Source organism: Artemia sp. Qi Xiang Cuo, chromosome 12, assembly GCF_049724085.1.
Source record: "Artemia sp. Qi Xiang Cuo chromosome 12, ASM4972408v1, whole genome shotgun sequence".
NCBI lineage: Eukaryota > Metazoa > Arthropoda > Branchiopoda > Anostraca > Artemiidae > Artemia > Artemia sp. Qi Xiang Cuo.
The window spans coordinates 58,313,848-58,335,726 of NC_142805.1; the positions used below are offsets into that span (position 1 = coordinate 58,313,848).

The window sequence follows — 21,879 nt, forward strand, 5'->3', positions numbered from 1 at the left end:
TAAAAAGAAGCAATCGGAGATGTTTGATTAACCTTTGAAAAAAAAAGGGTAATGGGATTTGTGAATTGGAGGAGATGCCATGATTATGTACTGTATAATACACAAGTGATGTTTTGGAGCGTATTGTCAATTTACCGAGAACATGACTGAAATCTGATTTGAGAGAGATGTGTGGCATGGAGGGCTGAGGTGAATGAGAGTTCAGTGCTAGGGGGAACAGTTCGTCGGAGATTTCGGTTATGCAGGGGTTCAGTTACAAGAGGGTTCGGTTTCATGGGATTTGAGTTAATTGGGGATTGAGTTCCACGAGGGTACGAGAAAATGACTGAAAAGTGTTTTGAGGGAGATGGGTTGCATGGAGGGTTGAGTTGCATGAGAGTTCAGTTAAAGGGGGTACAGTTACACGGTGGTTTCGGTTATACAGGGGTTCAGTTACAAGGGGGTTCAGTTGCACGGAGGTTGAGTTAAATGGGGATTGAGTTACACGAGAGTAGTGCTTTGTCGTGGTTTAGCTTGTCACAGTTTTAAAAGAGCTTAACGGGGATTGAGAGACTCAGTTGCCTAATTCTGTGTGATTTTTCTTTACTTGATGGTCATTAAAAACGAAATTTTTCTGTTAAATAAGTAGTTTTTGTATCTTTTAAAAGAGCTTTAAGGGGTTTGAGAGACTCAGTTGCCTGATTCCGTGTGGTTTTTCTTCACTTGGTGATCATTAAAAACGAAATTTTTATATTAAATAAGTAGTTTTTGTATCTTTTAAAAGAGCTTTACGGGGTTTGAGAGACTCAGTTGCCTAATTCCGTGTGGTTTTACTTGACTTGGTGGTAAAAAAAAACGAAAATTTTGTGTTAAATAAGTAGTTTTTGTATCTTTTAAAAGAGCTTTAAGGGGTTTGGTTTGAGAGACTCAGTTGCCTTATTCCGGGTGGTTTTTCTTTACTTGGTGGTCATTAAAAACGAAATTTTTGTGTTAAATAAGTAGTTTTTGTATCTTTTAAAAGAGCTTTAAGGGGTTTGAGAGACTCAGTTGCCTGATTCCGTGTGGTGGTTATACAGGGGTTCAGTTACAAGGGGTTCAGTTGCACGGGGGTTGAGTTAAATGGGGATTGAGTTCCACGAGAGTATGAGAAAATGACTGAAAAGTGTTTTGAGGGAGATGGGTTGCATGGAGGGTTGAGTTGCATGAGAGTTCAGTTAAAGGGGGTACAGTTACACGGGGGTTTCGGTTATACAGGGGTTCAGTTACAAGGGGGTTCAGTGGCACGGGGGTTGAGTTAAATGGGGATTGATTTCCACGAGAGTAGTGCTTTGTAGTGGTTTAGCTTGTCACAGTTTTAAAAGAGCTTTACGGGAATTGAGAGGGTCAGTTGCATAATTCCGTGTGATTTTTCTTTGCTTGATGATCATTAAAAACGAAATTTTTGTGTTAAATAAGTAGTTTTTGTATCTTTTAAAAGAGCTTTAAGGGGTTTGAGAGACTCAGTTGCCGGATTCCGAGTAGTTTTCTTTACTTGGTGGTCATTAAAAACGAAGTTTTTGTGTTAAATAAGTAGTTTTTGTATCTTTTAAAAGAGCTTTAAGGGGTTTCAGAGACTCAGTTGCCGGATTCCGTGTGGTGGTTATACAGGGGTTCAGTTACAAGGGGTTCAGTTGCACGGGGGTTGAGTTAAATGGGGATTGAGTTCCACGAGAGTTTGAGAAAATGACTGAAAAGTGTTTTGAGGGAGATGGGTTGCATGGAGGGTTGAGTTGCATGAGAGTTCAGTTAAAGGGGGTACAGTTACACGGGGGTTTCGGTTATACAGGGGTTCAGTTACAAGGGGGTTCAGTTGCACGGGGGTTGAGTTAAATGGGGATTGATTTCCACGAGAGTAGTGCTTTGTTGTGGTTTAGCTTGTCACAGTTTTAAAAGAGCTTTACGGGGATTGAGAGAGTCAGTTGCATAATTCCGTGTGATTTTTCTTTAGTTGATGTTCATTAAAAACGAATTTTTTGTGTTAAATAAGTAGTTTTTGTATCTTTTAAAATAGCATTAATGGGATTGAGAGACTAAGTTGACTCATTAAATGTGTTTTTTCTTTACTTGTTGGTCATTAAAAACGAAATTTTTGTGTTAAATAAGTAGTTTTTGTATCTTTAAAAAGAGCTTTACAGGTTTTGAGAGACTCAGTTGCCTGATTCCGTGCGGTTTTCCTTTACTTGGTGGTCATTAAAAACGAAATTTTTATGTTAAATAAGTAGTTTTTGTATCTTTTAAAAGAGCTTTACGGGGATTGAGAGACTCAGTTGCCGGATTCCGTGTGATTTTTCTTCTTTTCAGTAAAGACATTCGATATCCTAAAAGTGTTTAACTCAAACTTTTTTAAAACTTCGAAATTTTTCAACTTTATTTATTTTTTTTCTTTTTGTACATAACTTAAAATGTCAAAATATGATTAGAGTTCTAACAATTGAGCTCTGTGATTGGTCAGAGACACGATGTGACTTTCCCACTGGTATTCTATGACCGGTTATTGACACTACCTAATCTATTGCATGTATTAAATCAGTATTTTTTACGCAGTGGAACGATAAAAACATAAGTCATATCTTTAAAAAAAAAAGTGAAGATGGAGCATTTTAATAAAGTTTGTCTACATAACAAGGTTATTGTAGCATTGAATGCTGACAAAGAGAAGTATTTAAACTTTGAAACAAGTACAGGTGGTAGCACTATTGGAAATGTATGCATGCAGTGTCATGACAGTAAGGAATTAAATTTCTTTGGAATACCGAAAAAATTCTACTCTTATGTTGGTGGTTATGCGAGAATGAGATCTCCAGAGATGATTGCACTCAAAGAGAATGCCAACATAAAAATATTCGTTGATGATAGAGGACAACTCCTTGCTACTTTTGAAGGTAAAACATTACCTACTGATACATCCAATCGTCACCTTTCGGGTATTAGCATTCAACTGAAGATCAATAAAGAAAAGGCCTACTCTTCTACTAATAGCGTAAACCATATTTTGTCTACGTGCCGAAACTGTTACCTGTGTAAAAATAATGTGATAATAGACAGTGAAATTGCCAGAAAAATAAAAAGGGCAACTCTTCTACTAATATCGTAAACCATATCTTGTCTACGTGCCGAAACTGTTACCTGTGTAAAAATAATGTGATAATAGACAGTGAAATTGCCAGAAAAATAAAAAGGGCATCGTCAGAAAATATCACGATGGAATATAAAGATGAATCGATGAAAAACACAGCACCAGCAAACGTTACTGCCATTGATCAAACAGTCATTGAACCAAATAATACCAAAGACGAAAAGCATATTGAGCCTGTTGATGAGACACCAGTAAAAATTGTGTATGACTCAAAATAGAATAATGATTATTCTACTGATTACGAACTAAGAGAAGACAATAGCTGTAATATCAAGAGAGAACATGGTGAACTATTTTATGGAACAGATTCAAAATGTCCAAAGTTAATCATTGATATTAATAATGTATCATAATATATTTCTTTATTAATATTCTAAATAGCATTATTTAATTAAAAATATATTATGCATTAAATTTTTATGTGTTCATTATTTTTAGAGTAAGCTAGAATATCAAAAGTTTAGAATGTCTAATAAAACGTCGGAGATGTAAGAAAAGGAATTTGTATACATCTATTGTCAGACAAATGGGAATAAATTCTTTCTTGAATTCACCTCCTGGATAAATAAAAAAAGACATTTCATTCAAGAAATTATGATGAAACTCTAAGTAAGCAACACACTCTTTCTTGAAATTACATCATGGATACACAATGAAGAAATATCATTTAAGGAAGGATCAAAAATTGTAAGTAAGTAGCAAATTCTTTCAAAAATATGTTAATACTTTTAAGCAATAAATATATTTAAGCTGAACCAGTCTTTATTCTTTAGTATAGTTTTATTCATTAGTAACAATAGGTTTCTTGAATTCGCTTCCTGGACACAATACAGATATTTAATTCAAGAAATCATAATAAAATTGCAAGTAAGTAATAAAGTCTTTATTGTTTTCACCTATTGGATACACAATACTGAAATTTCATTTAAGAAATTATCAAGGAATTTTAAGTAAGTAGCAAATTCTTTCTTGAATTTACCTGCTGGACAAACAAAAAAGACATTTCGTTCAAGAAATTATGACAAAATTCTAAGTAAGTAACAAACTCTTTATTGTTTTCACGAGTTAGATATACGACGTATAAATTAAATTCAAGAAATTATGAAAAAATTCTCAGTCTAAGTAGCAAATTCTTTCTTGAATTCACCTGTTGGATAATCAAAAAAACATTTCGTTCAATAAATTATTACAAAATTCTAAGTAAGTAACAAACTTTATTGTTTTCACGAGTTAGATATACTACGTAGAAATTAAATTAAAGAAATTATGAAAAAATTCTCAGTCTAAGTAGCAAATTCCTTCTTGAATTCACCTGTTGGATAAACAAAAAAAAAACAAAAAAGACATTTCGTTCAAGAAATTTTGATAAAATTTTAAGTAAGTAACAAACTTTATTGTTTTCACGAGTTAGATATATGACGTAGAAATTTAATTCAAGAAATTATGAAAAAATTCTCAGTAAGTTACAATTTCTTTCTTGAAGTAAACTCATTTATACACAAAATACTGAAATATAATTAAATAAATTATAAAAAATATTTTTAAGTCATAAACAAGATATATATTTATTTCAAATATTGAATATAAATTCAATATAATTAATACAATAAAAGTGATTAAACAATTTTTGAAAATAAATGATATTTGTATGCCTTTCCTTGGCACCTTTCCAAACGAGCGGGGATTCCCCACTGGTTCCTACACATTGCAAAAAGTGAGCAGTACGAAAACTCCACGTTTTAAACCATAGTGGTTTTTTAGGGACCAATCTGTATATATTTGAAAAGTCTACATATCTTTATTTCATTTTTTTAAGGTTCATTTAGACGCGGTTCCGTGCGCGCACGAAACCTCGTCTAAATGAACCATAAAAAATGAAATAAAGCTATGTCGACTTTGCATATCTCTCCTGATTGGTCCCTAAAAAACCAGTCTGGTTGAAAACGTGGAGTTTTCGTAGTGCTCACTTCTTGCAATGTGTAGGAATCAGTGGAGAATCCCCGCTCGTTTGGAAAGGTGCCAAGGAAAGGCATACAAATAGCATGTAGTTTCAAAACGTGTTTAATCACCTTTCTTGAATGAAGTATCTGTACTGTATATTCAAGAGGTGAAATCAATAAAGAGCTTGTTACTTACTTACAAATATTTTTTATAATTTCTTGAATGAAATTTCCTTATTGTGTGTATCCATCAATTGAATTCAAGAAAGATATGGATACTTACTAAGAATTTTTTCATAATTTCATGAATTAAATTTCTACATCGTATATCTAACTCGTGAAAAAAATAAAGTTTGTTACTTACTTAGAATTTTGTCATAATTTCTTGAACGAAATGTCTTTTTGGTTTTTTTTTGTTTATCCAACAGGTGAATTCAAGAAGGAATTTGCTACTTAGACTGAGAATTTTTCATAATTTCTTGAATTTAATTTCTACGTCGTATATCTAACTCGTGAAAACAATAAAGTTTGTTTATTACTTAGAATTTTCTCATAATTTCTTGAACGAAATGTTTTTTTGTTTATACAACAGTTTAATTCAAGAAAGAATTTTATACTTAGAATGATAATTTTTTAATAATTTATTTAATATAATATCTAAGTCGTATATATAAATTGTTAAAACAATAAAGAGTTTGTTACTTACTTAGAATTTTGTCATAATTTCTTGAACGAAATGTCTTTTTTGTTTGTCCAACAGGTAAATTCATGAAAGAATTTGCTACTTAGTTACAATTTTTTCACAATTTCTTGAATGAAATTTCCGTATTGCATATCCAAGAGTTGACTTCAAGAAAGAAATTGTTACTTACTGAGAATTTTTCAATAATTTCTTGAATTAAATTTCTACATCATTTAGCTAAATAAAATTGTTTGTGATAAAGAGAAAAAAAAGTTACTTACTTTCGATTTTTTCATAATTTCTTGAATGAAGTATCTGTAATGTATATCCAAGAGGTGAAATCAATAAAGAGTTTGTTACTTACTTACAAATATTTTCATAATTTCTTGAATGAAATTTCCGCATTGTGTATCAAAAAGATGAGTTCAAGAAAGAAATTGTTACTTACTGAGAATTTTTTCATAATTTCTTGAATCAAATTTCTACATCGTGTATCTAAGTCATGAAATTATTGAATGAAATTTCCGTATTGTGTATCTATGAGTTGACTTCAAGAAAGAAATTGTTACTTACTGAGTATTTTTTCCTAATTTCTTGAATTAAATATCTACATCGTGTAGCTAAGTGAAAATTTTTTTTGATAAAGAAAAAAAAAGTTACTTACTTGTGGTTTTTTCATAATTTTTTGAATGAAGTATCTGTATTGTATATACAAGAGGTGAAAACAAAAAGAGTTTGTTACTTGCTTACAAATATTTTAATAATTTCTTGAATTAAATTTCCGTATTGTGTATCAAAGAGTTGACTTCAATAAAGAAATTTTTATTTTTTAATAATTTCTTAAATTAAATTTCCGTATTGTGTATCCAAGATTAGAATTCAAGAAACAAGTTGCCACTGAATGAGAATGTTTTAATAATTTCCTGAATGAAATTTCTACATCATGTATCTAAGTCATGAAAACAATAAAGAGTTTTTTACTTACTTGGAATTTTGTCATAATTTCTCGAACAAAATGTCTTTTTTGTTTATTAAGCAGGTGAATTCAAGAAAGAATTTGCTACTTACTTACAATTTTTTCATAATTTCTTTAATGAACTGTCTTTTTTATTTACCCAGGAGGTGAATTCAAGAAAGAGTTTGCTACTTACTTACAATTTTTGATAATTTCTTAAATGAAATTTCTGCATTGTGTATCCATTAGGTAACATGAGTGTGTTACCTATTTACAATTCCTTCATAATTTCTTGAATGAAATTTCAGTATTGTGTATCCAATAGGTGAAAACAATAAAGACTTTATTACTTAATAGCGATTTTATTATGATTTCTTGAAATAAATATCTGTATTGTGTCCGGGAAGCGAATTCAAGAAAACTATTGTTACTTACTTACAATTTCTTCATAATTTAATGAAATGAATAAAACTATTCTAAAGAATAAAGACTGGTTAAGCTTAAAGATATTTATTGCATAAACGTATTAACATATTTTTGAAAGAATTTGCTAATTACTTACAATTTTTGATAATTTCTTAAATGAAATTTCTGCATTGTGTATCCATGAGGTAACTTCAAGAAAGAGTCTGTTGCTTACTTAGAGTTTCGTCGTAATTTCTTGAATGAAATGTCTTTTTTTATTTATCCAGGAGGCAAATTCAAGAAAGAATTTGTCCCCATGCGTCTGAAAATAGATGTATGCAAATTCCTTTTCTTACATCTCCTACGTTTTAATAGACATTCTAAACGTTTTATATGCTAGCTGACTCTGCAAATAATGAACACATTACAATGTAATGCATAATATATTTTTAATAAAATAATGCTATGTAGAATATTAATACAAAAATATATTATGATACATTATTAACATCAATGATCAACTTTGGACATTATGAATCTGTTCCATAAAATAGTTCACCATGTTCTCTCTTGATATTATAGCTATTGTCTTTTCTTAGTTCGTAATCAGTAGAATAATCATTATCCTATTTAGAGTCACACACAATTTTTACTTGTGTCTCATCAACAGGCTCAATATGCTTTTCGTGTTTGGTCTTATTTGATTCAATGACGGTTTGATTAATGGTAGTTACGTTTGCTGGTACTTTGTTTTTCATCGATTCATCTTTATATTCCATCGTGATTTTTTCTGACACTGCCCTTTTTATTTTTCTGGCAATTTCACTCTCTATTATCACATTATTTTTACACAGGTAACAGTTTCGGCACGTAGACAAGATATGGTTTACGATATTAGTAGAAGAGTTGCCCTTTTTATTTTTCTGGCAATTTCACTGTCTATTATCACATTATTTTTACACAGGTAACAGTTTCGGCACGTAGACAAGATATGGTTTACGCTATTAGTAGAAGAGTAGGCCTTTCTTTAATTGATCTTCCGTTGAATGCTAATACCCGAAAGGTGACGATTGGATGTATCAGTAGGTAATGTGTTAGCTGCAACAGTAACAAGGAGTTTTCCTCTATCATCAATGATTGTTTTTATGTTGGCATTCTCTTTGAGTGCAATCATCTCTGGAGATCTCAATCTTGCATAACCACCAACATAAGAGTTGAATTTTTTTGGTATTCCAAAGAAATTTAATTCCTTACTGTCATGACAATGCATGCATACATTTCCAATAGTGCTACCACCTGTACTTGTTTCAAAGTTTAAATACTTCTCTTTGTCAGCATTCAATGCTACAATAACCTTGTTATGTAAAAACACTTTATTAAAATGCTCCATCTTCACTTTTTTTTTAAAGATATGACTTATGTGTTTATCGTTCCACTGCGAAAAAAATACTGATTTAATACATGCAATAGATTAGGTAGTGTCAATAACCGGTCATAGAATACCAGTGGGTAAGTCACATCGTGTCTCTGACCAATCACAGAGCGCAATTGTTAGAACTGTAAGCATATTTTTACATTTTAATTTATTTAAAAAAATAAAAAAAATAAATAAAGTTGAAAACGTTCGATTTTTAAAAAAATTTTTAATTAAACAATCTTATGATCTTGAATGTATATACTTAAAAGAAGAAAAATCACACGGAATCTGGCAACTGAGTCTTTCAATCCCCGTCAAGCTCTTGTAAAGGATACAAAATCTACTTATTTATCATAAAAATTTCGTTTTTAATGACCACCAAGTCAAGAAAAACCACACGGAATTAGGCAACTGAGTCTCTCAAACCCTGTAAAGCTCTTTTAAAAGATACAAAAACTACTTATTTAACACAAAAATTTCGTTTTTAATGACCACCGAGTGAAGAAAAACCACACGGAATCAGGCAACTGAGTCTCTCCAACCCCTTAAAGCTCTTTTAAAAGATACAAAAACTACTTATTTAACACAAAAATTTCGTTTTTAATGACCATCAAGTAAAGAAAAATCACACGGAATTATGTAACTGACTCTCTCAATCCCCGTAAAGCTCTTTAAAAACTGTGACAAGCTAATCCACGACAAAGCACTACTCTCGTGGAAATCAATCCCCCTTTAACTCAACCCCCGTGCAACTGAACCCCCTTGTAACTGAACCCCTGTATAACCGAAACCCCCGTGTAACTGTACCCCCTTTAACTGAACTCTCATGCAACTCAACCCTCCATGCAACCCATCTCCCTCAAAACACTTTTCAGTCATTTTCTCATACTCTCGTGGAACTCAATCCCCATTTAACTCAACCCCCGTGCAACTGAACCCCTTGTAACTGAACCCCTGTATAACCACCACACGGAATCAGGCAACTGAGTCTCTCAAACCCCTTAAAGCTCTTTTAAAAGATACAAAAACTACTTATTTAACTCAAAAATTTCGTTTTTAATGACCACCAAGTTAAGAAAAATCACACGGAATCAGGCAACTGAGTCTCTCAAACCCCTTAAAGCTCTTTTAAAAGATAAAAAAACTACTGATTTAACACAAAAATTTATTTTTTAATGACCACCACGTAAAGTAAAACCACACGGAATAAGGAAACTGAGTCTCTCAAACCCTTTAAAGCTCTTTTAAAAGATACAAAAACTACTTATTTAAAACAAAAATTTCGTTTTTAATGATCACCAAGTGAAGAAAAACCACACGGAATCAGGCAACTGAGTCTCTCAAACCCCTTAAAGCTCTTTTAAAAGATACAAAAACTACTTATTTAACAGAAAAATTTCGTTTTTAATGACCATCAAGTAAAAAAAAATCACACGGAATTAGGCAACTGAGTCTCTCAATCCCCTTAAAGCTCTTTTAAAACTGTGACAGGCTAAACCACGACAAAGCACTACTCTCGTGTAACTCAATCCCCATTTAACTCAACCTCCGTGCAACTGAACCCCCTTGTAACTGAACCCCTGTATAACCGAAACCACCGTGTAACTGTACCACCGTTAACTGAACTCTCATGCAACTCAACCCTCCATGCAACCCATCTCCCTCAAAACACTTTTCAGTCATTTTCTCGTACTCTAGTGTAACTCACACACCATATAACTCAACACACGGGCCCCTGAACCCTCTTGTAACTGAACCCCTGAATAACCGAACCCCCCGTGTAACTGTACCCCCTTTAACTGAACTCTCATGCAACTCAACCCTCCATGCAACCCATCTCCCTCAAAACACTTTTCAGTCATTTTCTCGTTAAATTGACAATACGCTCCAAAACATCACTTGTGTATTATACAGTACATAATCATGGCATCTCCTCCAATTCAAAAATCCCATTACCCGTTTTTTTTGCAAAGGTTAATCAAACATCTCCGATTGCTTGTTTTTAAATTGACAATACTTTTCAAACGTTACTTATGTATTATACAGACCACATCGGCGAGGTAAAGCTAGGTCAAGTCACAATGTCATTCTATCGTTACTTTTCAATTAAGCTATTGAATACCTTCTAGCAATGTCTCTTGTAGGCGTCAAATCTATTAAGTATCTGAGCTTATTCTTTGTATTGTTGATACAAGCACCCCATTCTTTAATTACCCGTGAGGCATTCTTAACCATCGCAATACCTTTACGCAAATATCTTTTCGCAAAAAATTCGCAAATCTCGTAAACTAAAGAAGTAATTACCTTTTTCAAAAATTCTTGTTCAAATTATCCAATCGCTAATTACCCCTTTTTTTTTCCACCTTCAAATGTTCGTTTAGTCATTGCCCGTCACAATGTCATTCTATCGTTACTTTTCAATTAAGCTATTGTAAAAAAAACTATTCCTTTTATTCAAATCCTAATCACCAATCAAGTTATACTCGTTCCTCTTTGAAAGAGTGTAATGCCCCTGTAGAATAGAATTACCTACCAGGACAACCAGAAGGAACATAAGGCAAGCAAACTAGTACCTAGGACTATACTAAGGTCGCCAAATCAATTTTAAATAGTGGCCACACATACGTTTATAATGGGAATATGGTTAAATGGTTAAATGGTTTTTCTAAAATTCCTGGGAAAGTAGGTATCGGCTTTTAATTTTCTTTAATCTCTTATCCAAGCTCTACAAGTTATGGTAAGGTCACCCAATCAATTTTAAATAGTGGCCAAAGATACGTTTGTAATGGAAATATGGTTAAATGGTTTTTCTAAGATTCCTGGGAAAGTAGGTATCGGCCTTTAACTTTCTTTAATCTCTTATCCAAGCTCTACAAGTTAAGGTAAGGTCGCCTGATCAATTTTAAATAATGGCCACACATACGTTTATAATGGAAATATGGTTAAATGGTTTTTCTAAAATTCCTGGGAAAGTAGGTATCGGCTTTTAATTTTCTTTAATCTCTTATCCATGCTCTACAAGTTATGACAAGGTCGCCCAATCAATTTTAAATAGTGGCCACAGATACGTTTATAATGGAAATATGGTTAAATGGTTAAATGGTATTTCTAAGATTCCTGGGAAAGTAGGTATCGGCTTTTAAATTTCTTTAATCTCTTATCCAAGCTCTACAAGTTAAGGTAAGGTCGCCTGATCAATTTTAAATAATGGCCACACATACGTTTATAATGGAAATATGGTTAAATGGTTTTTCTAAAATTCCTGGGAAAGTAGGTATCGGCTTTTAATTTTCTTTAATCTCTTATCCAAGCTCTACAAGTTATGGTAAGGTCGCCCAATCAATTTTAAATAGTGGCCACAGATACGTTTATAATGCAAATATGGTTTAATAGTTTTTCTAAGATTCCTGGGAAAGTAGGTATCGGCTTTTAATTTTCTTTAATCTCTTATCCAAGCTCTACAGGTTATGGTAAGGTCGCCGAATCAGTTTTAAATAGTGGCCACAGATACGTTTATAATGGAAATATGGTTAAATGGTTAAATGGATTTTCTAAGATTCCTGGGAAAGTAGGTATCGGCTTTTAATTTTCTTTAATCTCTTATCCAAGCTCTACAGGTTATGGTAAGGTCGCCCAATCAATTTTAAATAGTGGCCACAGATACGTTTATAATGGAATTATGGTTAAATAGTTTTTCTAGGATTCCTGGGAAAGTAGGTATCGGCTTTTAATTTTCTTTAATCCTTATCCATGCTCTACAAGTTATGGTAAGGTCGCCTAATCAGTTTTAAATAGTGGCCACAGATACGTTTATAATGGAAATATGGTTAAATGGTTAAATGATTTTTCTAAGATTCCTGGGAAAGTAGGTATCGGCTTTTAATTTACTTTAATCTCTTATCCAAGCTCTACAAGTTAAGGTAAGGTCGCCCGATCCATTTTAAATAATGGCCACACATACGTTTATAATGGAAATATGGTTAAATGGTTTTTCTAAGATTCCTGGGAAAGTAGGTATCGGCTTTTAATTTTCTTTAATCTCTTATCCAAGCTCTACAAGTTATGGTAAGGTCGCCCAATCCATTTTAAATAGTGGCCACACATATGTTTATAATGGAGGAGATAGGGTGATCTTTTAAAGTACCGTATCGCCCTAAACGAGACAAAATTTTACTAGGAACACATGGTTTAGTAGAAGCAAAATTTATTCAAAAGATTAGTAGTGCCTAAAAATTATAATTTTATAAATATTTAATTAATCATCTTCCGTATACATCAGAATTGTCCTTTGCAGAAATCTTATAAGGGTTGCTGTAACAACCCTTATAAAGCAATCTTAGCAATTTTTAGTAGTTGTAAGCACTCCAATTCTCAATTTTTGACTCTATATTATTTGCAGAACAAGATATTTATACGCTGAACAAGAATGGTTATTCAGGTAAGGCCACCCTGACAAGACTAAATCTAGAGGGGAATCCCGGTTTGAACCCCCTCCCCCAAAATTTTGTCTGACTCGTAAAAAAGGAACACAAATGCACATGGACAAAATTTTGATGCGTCTTCTAAAAAAATTTCGTAACCTTTTCGAACAAAAGATCCCCCACCCTCAAACAAAATCCTCTATATGACCTTGCCTGATGCTAAATTATTTATTTTCTTGCCCAAAGAAAATGGAAACCTTATAAGTGTTAGATCATCGGCTATTTGACCAGTGAAGACAGGGGTTAAAATCCATTAGCGGCGCTTGCTGTTTAGTGTCTGACAGCTTCCTTAGAAAAGTAGAAAAAAAAACTATATTTGACATGATTAATGCAACAGGATTAAAACTCAAAATTATCTAAAACTAACAATTAAACTGCATTTTTAAATTTCAAGAGTTATATTAATTGAAAATCTAGTTCGCACAAGATAGACCTAGATTCGCTTTGGAAAATCTTGGCAGGTCAAGAAGTTTAGTTGGCATAAAGCTGGGCATAAAGCCTTCAGGGACAAGGATTCTGATTATTTTTATCTATCTCTGGATTTTAAAGTACCCGAAGGGACAATTATTTTGCAGTTTGGGATCAAACAAAGTTACCAAACGCTAGATGGCGTTGGTGTTTTTTCCCTACACTTAGTACCAGTTTCCTTTCTTTTGAGATTTCCACATTATTTATTCTTATAAATAGACTATTGGCAGAAGCCAGGGACCTATTTAGGATTTTTGTTCGCAGGGCCTGTTTTTGTTTGGGGGGTATTTTTCTCTGGGGCTTACAAAAAAAAAATAAAAACGCAACCAAAATTTTTTTACTTGTATTTCTTACTTTTGTACGAGTCATACAAAAATGTTGCGGGGAAATCGGACCGGGTAACCATCCCCCTGGATACAGCCCTGTTACAAGCACTAAGTTCAATACTGTTATTTTTTGAAAAGGATTAACAATTAGAGGTCTAACATTTAAAGGTTAGCCTGAATACCTCCAGCGAGGAGTCGTAAGCTCTCTGGAAGTCTCCGTGTATCTCCCTAAGCAGAAAAATATTAAAGAAACCATTTTTGGATCCGTTGCTTATGGTTTATTAGATATTGAGTGCTAATGCTTTATTAATGACCCCAGAATATCAATATATCTTATGTTTATGTTATGTTTAGAGAATCCACATGTAAAAGGCCACAGTTTGCGTATACGTTTACAAGGGTTTTGAAGTGACGAGAAACCTTAAACAATGAAGTTGTAAATAAAGCGCCTTAAAGAAGACCGTCACATCATTGATAAATTAGATACAGATTAGACAATTCGGTATGAAACTGGTAAAATATGGTTAGACTTTAAAACTATTTAGACTGATTAGTTGATGCTTACGGAGTAAAACCTAGCAGATGCCGAGTAATCACTAACTACAACACGTTTCACGTACCAACTCTCTGAGCATAAGAATCAAGAGACGTTTAAGCATGAGAATCTAGAATTAGTCTAGTATAAGGAAATAATCATAGGCAGCGCAATAGCACTGCCTAAATAAAGAACGATGTGGAAACAATATATTATTTCTTTTCATTTTTTCTTCTCCATACCCGGGCTCTTCGTATCAAAGAAGTTATCGCAGAAACTTTGAAAATGGCTCATCTGATTGACAATCGGAGTAGTTAGGCCATTTTTTATTGTCGAAATTGATTGGAGGGCAACAAGCCCCCTTCCCCACGAACATCATTCCCCCAAACACATCCAATCAAAATTTTGAGATAGCCATTTTGTTCAGCGTAGTTGATTACCAGATAGAAAATATGTTTTTGAGGACGACACTCCCCTACAACCCTCGGGGCAAGGGTTTAAGTTATGCCCTTGGGACATATAAGGTTTTTATAGAAGGTGTTATCGTAGAAACTTCAAAAAAGGCTCATTCGATTGGAAATTCAAATGGCTAGTGCCCTTTTTAATATTCGAAAGTGATTGGAGAGTAACTAGCCCCCCCACGCCCATCATTCCCCCAAACGCATCCAATCAAAACAGCCATTTTGTTCAGCGTAGTTGATTTCCAGATAGAAAATACGTTTTTAATGAGGAAACTCCCCTACAACCCTCGGGGCAAGGGTTTTAAGTTATGCCCTGGGGTTGATAGAAGGTGTTGTCGTAGAAACTTCAAAAAAGGCTCATTTGATTGGAAATTCAAAGGGCTAGTGCCCTTTATAATAGTCGAAAGTGAGTGGAGTGCAACTAGCCCCCCCCCCCCCCACGCAAATTAATCAACCATACACATCTAATCAAAATTTTGAGATAGCCATTTTGTTCAGCGTAGTTGACTTCCAGATCGAAAATATGTTTATTGAGGAGGACACTCCCCCACAACCCTCGGGGTAAGGGTTTTAAGTTTTGCCCTGTGGGCATATAAGACCGATGTTGGCACAATGTATTATTTATTATTTTTTCGCTTTAGAGCAGGGCACTTCGTATTGAAGAAGTTGTCGTAGAAACTTCGAAAAGGACTCATTCAATTGGAAATTGGAGTGGTTTGCGCCCTTTTTAATTGTTAAAAGTGAATTGCAAGCAACTATAACACCTTCCGCGCCCACCATTAACCCAAACACGTCCAATCAAATTTTAATATAGTGATTTTGTTCATCTCAATTGATTTCCACACAGAAATTATGTTTTTGACGAGGAAACTCCCTCAGAGCACTCAAGGTAAGGGGTATAAATTGTGTCTTGGGTGAATTTAAGGTTTTTATAGAAAGCTTTGTCGTAGAAACTTTAAAAAAAAGGCTCATTCGATCGGAAATTCAAAGGGCTAGTGCAGTTTTTAATAGTCGAAAGTGATTGGAGGGCAACTAGCCCCCTCCCACGCCCTTCATTCCACCAAACACATCCACTCAAAATTTTGAGATAGCCATTTTGTTCAGCGTAGTTGATTTCGAGATAGAAATTATTTTTTGGAGGAGGACACTCCCCCGCAGCCTTCAGGGCAAGGGTTGTAAGTTATGCCCTGGGGGCATACAAGGTTTTTATAGAAGGTGTTGTCGTAGAAACTTCAAAAAAGGCTCATTCGACTGGAAATTCAAAGGGCTAGTGCCCTTTTTAATAGTCAAAAGTGATCGGAGGGCAACTAACCCCCGTATCAAGCCCACCTTTTCCCCGGACACATCCAATCAAAATTTTGAGATAGCCATTTTATTCAACGTAGTTTCAAGTTCTATAAATTAGGTCTTTGAGTATGACAGCTCTCTCACAGCCCTCCGGACAAGGGTTGTAAGTAATGCACTGGGGGAACATAAAGTTTTATAGAACGCGTTGTCGTAAAAACTTCAAACAGGGCTCATTCGATTAGAAATTTAAATGGCCAGTGCCCTTTTTAATAGTCGAAAGTAATTGGAAGGCAACTAACACCCCTTCCACGCCCACCATTTCCCAAAACACATCCAATAAAAATTTTGATATGGCCATTTTTTTCAGCGTAGTTGATTTCCAGATAGAAATTATGTTTTGAGGAAGACACTCCCCCACAGCCTTCAGGGCATGAGTTGTAAGTTATGCCCTGGGGGAATATAAGGTTTTTATATAAGGCGTTGTCGTAGAAACTTCCAAAAAGGGCTCATTCGATTGGAAATTCAAAGGGCTAGTGCAGTTTTTAATAGTCGAAAGTGATTGGAAGGCAGCTACCCCCCCCCCACGCCAATCATTCCCCCAAACACATCCACTCAAAATTTTAAGATAGTCATTTTGTTCAGCGTGGTTGATTTTCAGATAGAAATTATTTTTTGGAGAAGGACACTCCCCCACAGCCTTCAGGGCAAGGGTTGTAAGTTATGCCCTGGGGGCATATAATGTTTTTATAGAAAGTGTTGTCGTAGAAACTTCAAAAAAGGCTCATTCGATTGGAAATTCAAAGGGCTAGTGCCCTTTTTAATAGTTGAAAGTGATTGAAGGGCAACAAACCCCCCTCTCACGCCCGCCTTTTCCCCAAACATATTCAATCAAAATTTTGAGATAGCCATTTTATTCAACGTGGTTTTCAGTTCTATAAATTAGGTCTTTGAGCATGACAACCCCCCCACAGCCCTCTGGGCAAGGGTTGTAAGTTATGCCCTGGGGGAATATAAAGTTTTTATAGAACGCGTTGTCGTAGAAACTTCAAAAAGGGCTCATTCGATTAGAAATTGAAATGGCTAGTGCCCTTTTTAATAGTCGAAAGTAATTGGAATGCAACTAACACCCCTTCCACGCCCTCCGTTTCCCAAAACACATCCAATCAAAATTTTGAGATATCCATTTCGTTCCACGCAGTTAAAGTTCAGGAAATTATACCTTTGAGCAGGACACTCCCCCCACAGTCTTCAGGGCAAGGGCTATAAATTATGCCCTGGGGACATATAAGTTTTTATTGAAATCTTTGTCGTAGAAATGTAAAAAAGGGCTCATTCGATTGGAAATTCAAAGGTCTAGTGACCTTGTTAATAGTCGAAAGTGATTTAGGGGCAACTAGCCCCCCTCTCACCCATGTTTTCCCGAAACACATCCAATCAAAATTTTTAGATAGCCATTTTGTTCAGTGATTTGGATTTCCAGATAGAAATTATGTTTTTGAGAAGAACACTCCCCCACAGCCTACAGGGCAAGGGTTGTAAGTTATGCTCTTGGGGCATATAAGGTTTTTTTAGAACGCGTTGTCGTAGAAACTTCAAAAAGGGCTCATTCGATTTGAAAGTGAAAGGGCAAGTGCCTTTTTTAATATTCGAAAGTGATTTGAGGGCAACTAACCCCCCTCTCACGCCCACCTTTTCCCCAAACACATCCAATCAAAATTTTTAGATAGCCATTTTATTCAACGCAGTTGAAAGTTTTGGAAATTAGGTCTTGAAGGATGACAACCCATCCCCCCACAACTCTCTGGGCAAGGGATTTAAGTTATGCCCTGGGAGCTTGTAAGGTTTTTATAGAAAGCGTTGTTGTAAAAACATCAAAAAGGGAGCATTCAATTGGAAATTAAAAGGGTTACGCCCCTTGTAGTAGTGGAAAGTGGCTGAAGAGCAACTAACCCCTCTTTCACGCCAATCATTTCTTACAAAAAATCCAATGACCATTTTGACACATTCGTTCTGTTCAACGTAGTCAAAACCCCTTTGCCTTCCCAAGGCCAGAACAAAATTTGCACTTTACGGAAAAAATATAAATGTTTTAACTTTTATAACTTTAATAAATCAAATAATATGAACATTTTGATTACTAAATATCAGTATATGTATACTAAACTGACAATGCACATTCATTTGTATTTTTTCAGTAAAGGGCCAATTGTGTTCTGGCCTTGGGAAGGCATAGGGGTTTTGAGCCCAACTTATTTTAATTTCTGCTCGTTTTGAGTTTGACTCAGTTATTTATTGTAATTTCTGTTCGTTTTGGGTTTCATTTATTTATCGATGCTGATTTGTGATAGTTTCACGCTTGGTAGATTATTTGATTTTATTTTTGCTCATTTTTTGTTTAATGGAGTTCTTTACTTTTCTTTGAAAAACTTATTTTGTGGAAAAAGTTTTTTTAATTAATTACTATCAGCAACAATGTATTTCACAGGAAATATAAAAGCTACCCCATCTGCTATTAATCTATCAATGTAAAAATTAAGGAATGCTTAGACTTGCTTGGAAGTTTCACCCCAGTTGCACCGCAATTTTAGGTTTGATATATGAATCCTTCCTAGAGGAATATCACGAGTGTTGTATTGCATGGTTAACTGTGATTATTAATCACTTGCATATTAACGTTGAAATTAGTAGCAATTAAATATTAGCACAATCACTAAATATAATGCCGAGTTTTGCTACAAATTAAATTAAGATAAAATATTTAGCTCGAGATTTTTGAATTATGATTTTTTAGGAGTAATTCAATTGAAGAAAACAAGGTTAAAGCAGAGTCAAAATTTCCACAACGCAGAAACTCTGACATATCGATAATGAAGTCGAAGTCCATTCAACTAGATACAAAAGGAAACAATCTAATGCCAATAAAAAGAAAAAGGAAACTTGGCTATAAGGGAAAAAAGAAAATGATAGGAAAGAAAATCCCATCTGAGCTTTCTAATAGTATAGACGAGCAAGGAGATTTTTCAAAAGCTCGATCTGTATGTAGCAACATTCCAGGATTGACGAAAGAGCAAGTAGGTCTTTTTTATTTTTGTTAATTTTTATTTTTGACTAGACAATGCGTTTTACAACCAGTTTGTTTTTATTTTGTCTTGGGCTCCATTGACAAGGTTTAACTTTTAGAGCTCATGACATTTCTCTTGTTATATCTTTTGGGGGTGTAAAATTAAATTCAAAATATGGTCTTAAAGTAATTTTATAAAATTTTCTTATTTAATTTTGATGAAAAAAAACTGTTCTCGTTAATAAAGATATTGTAAGACATTCTCTTCCCTTTTCTGCAACGTGATATACTAATTCGGACCTAAAATTTTGGAAACCGTCAGAAGTAACCAATTTATTTTACAAAATGTAATAGATGTTATAAACACACTATATCCTGCATTGAAGCTCTTTGCTTGTATATTTTACTTAGGGTTTGAATTCATAGCGTAAATGATGATTAACTAACTTTTTTGTTTATTTTTGAAACTGCCACTTTCAAGCGTATTTAATTAAATTACCAACATTATCACAGATGTTAAATAAGGTTGAAATACTACTAGTGTTTACTTTACATTTTTGACAAGGTAAAAATGAATCTGATGCAATTAAATTTAGCAGATGTTGGGGTGACTGTTGCTATTTTCCATTTTTTGCTATAATCTACAGTACTGTACAGCTGAGAAAAATGGAGTACAATCTAAAAAATGCAACTACAGTTTAATGGCATTTAAACGAATAATTACTTGTTACTTATTAAAAACAATTAGTTTTAAAAGCTAAAAGTATAAAATTTACCTAAAATTGTACAAAACCAAGATTATATTTACGCTCTTTGGGTGAACTACCTTCTGGACGCCCAATAGTTAGAGTATCAACGGCAGTAACAACGGAACCTAATTGGTCGAATTGGTTCAGTGGAAATTAAGACTACCATATAAATCTTAAAATTTGGTAAAACTGGGCAATTTTTAATAAAAAAAGACCTGTATATGCAGCTTAATAGTTTTTGGTACTAAACAAATAAAAAAAAAATATTATGGTGATTAAATCATCCAAAACTAAGCCAAGAACATATGGCCCACAGCATGTGAGGATAGTACAGCTTGACGGTGCAACACCGACGAAAATGTTCTATTAAATACATCGTAGTTTTAAAACAACCTAAAGAAAAACCTTGCAGTTTTCTCGTATGAATAAACCTACGATGAGTTCAGGGGGGGGGGGGGGTTGGAATATTTTTTTTCCTTCAAGTCTTAAGGGAATTATCACTCTTTTCACAATTAGATCTGCCAATCAAACTTTGTAAAAGCTTCCTTTTATTCAGAGTTCTAATGCTTTTTTTAGGGAGCAAAAAGGCGGCATTTTTTTTCTTCATGATGGAGCTGAGGCTTAGAAAAGACTCAATTAGCATATTATTGGTCTTTTTGGAGGGAGACCGTCCCTAATTTTTTGTCCTTTAGGAAAGGGTGTCCTCCCATTCCATCGTTGCTCCCTTTTTTCTTTTCATCTCCAATGGCTAATGACAAGTCATGACTAACATTAAGACAGATTGCAAATTTGGGCAATGAATATTCTCACCCCCCAATTCTTGGGACAAAAACGAAACAGGGGATTGCCAGCATTTAACCTCTCTTGGAATTATAAAAATTCACAACATGTAAGAGCGTGAAGCAATGTTACCAAAGATGTTTTACTTTTGTTTCTGTAGTTGACTTTAAAATTTTATTTTTCAAGTTTAAGCTAAAGTGGGGTGAATTTTTAAATACGATGACCTCGAACATTATTCAGTTATTATCTTATTTTTTTCAAGTAATGAAAAATGCCGTAAAGTAATGAATTATTTTTTTCAAGTAATGAAAAAAGATCTTGGAATACAGTTCAATTATTTACGGCATTGTTATCTACCGTTAATTTATTATTTTTCCGTTGATTGCGTTTGTCTACCTATTTTTTTATACAAAAGCAAATAAGATGTAAAATACAAAATCTACACAGAAAAACTTTTAAAAATACTTTGATTTATTTTAGTAAGAAGGCTTTACTCATTTGTCGACTTTTTCTTCCGTGAGATCCAATCCCTTGAAACTCGTCTTACTCTTTCGAAAAGATAAATAAAACACAGCAGAATTTGACAATTGCTCTCAATCTGACAATTGATATTTTTTACTCCTCCACCCCTTTAATTACTGCAAATTTTGACGTTCCTGGAGGGGGGGGTGTGCCCCCCCCCCAAGAATAAAAACAATTCCCGGATCCACCCCTGGCTAACACTAAAAAGGCGCTGTACAATTTTTCAATTGTTAGCAGTAGTTTAATCTTCTGTATACAAGCTGATCAGTAGATATGAAGAGTATATATGAAGTAGAGCTGATCAGTAGAGCTGATCAGTAGATATAAAGAAACTCAATTTTCAGAGTCCTTGCTTCTGGACTCTGAAAAAAAGATGGATTTACTTAAAATTTTAGGAAATTATGTACAAAATCCTAAGGGTCACTATATGTCTCAATTTTGGAATTGTTCCGCTTTTTGTATCTTCATGATCTTTCAGTGCAGGGGTGGTGTGGGGGGGGGGGGGCAATGTTCATCTATGCGTGCTTGATAAATGAATTGTAAACTCTGTACACTATGTTTCCCCATCTTTCTGTCTGACCCTCGACAGCTCTGCATATTACCTTGCTCGCAATTGCTTTAACCTCAGTTCTATACCGACACCGTGCCGCCTCTAT

At 34.1% G+C, this 21,879-nt stretch overlaps 1 protein-coding gene across 1 annotated transcript in view; it reads left to right on the top strand.

Moving 5' to 3' along the window:
• LOC148946337 (protein Wnt-7b-like) overlaps positions 1–21,879 on the top strand; it is a 130,450-nt gene that overhangs the window by 27,001 nt on the left and 81,570 nt on the right. Inside the window, exon 2 of the mRNA XM_089097956.1 lies at positions 18,903–19,182. Coding sequence (XP_088954082.1) covers positions 18,903–19,182 — 280 coding nt within the window. The remainder of the gene's footprint in view (positions 1–18,902; positions 19,183–21,879) is intronic.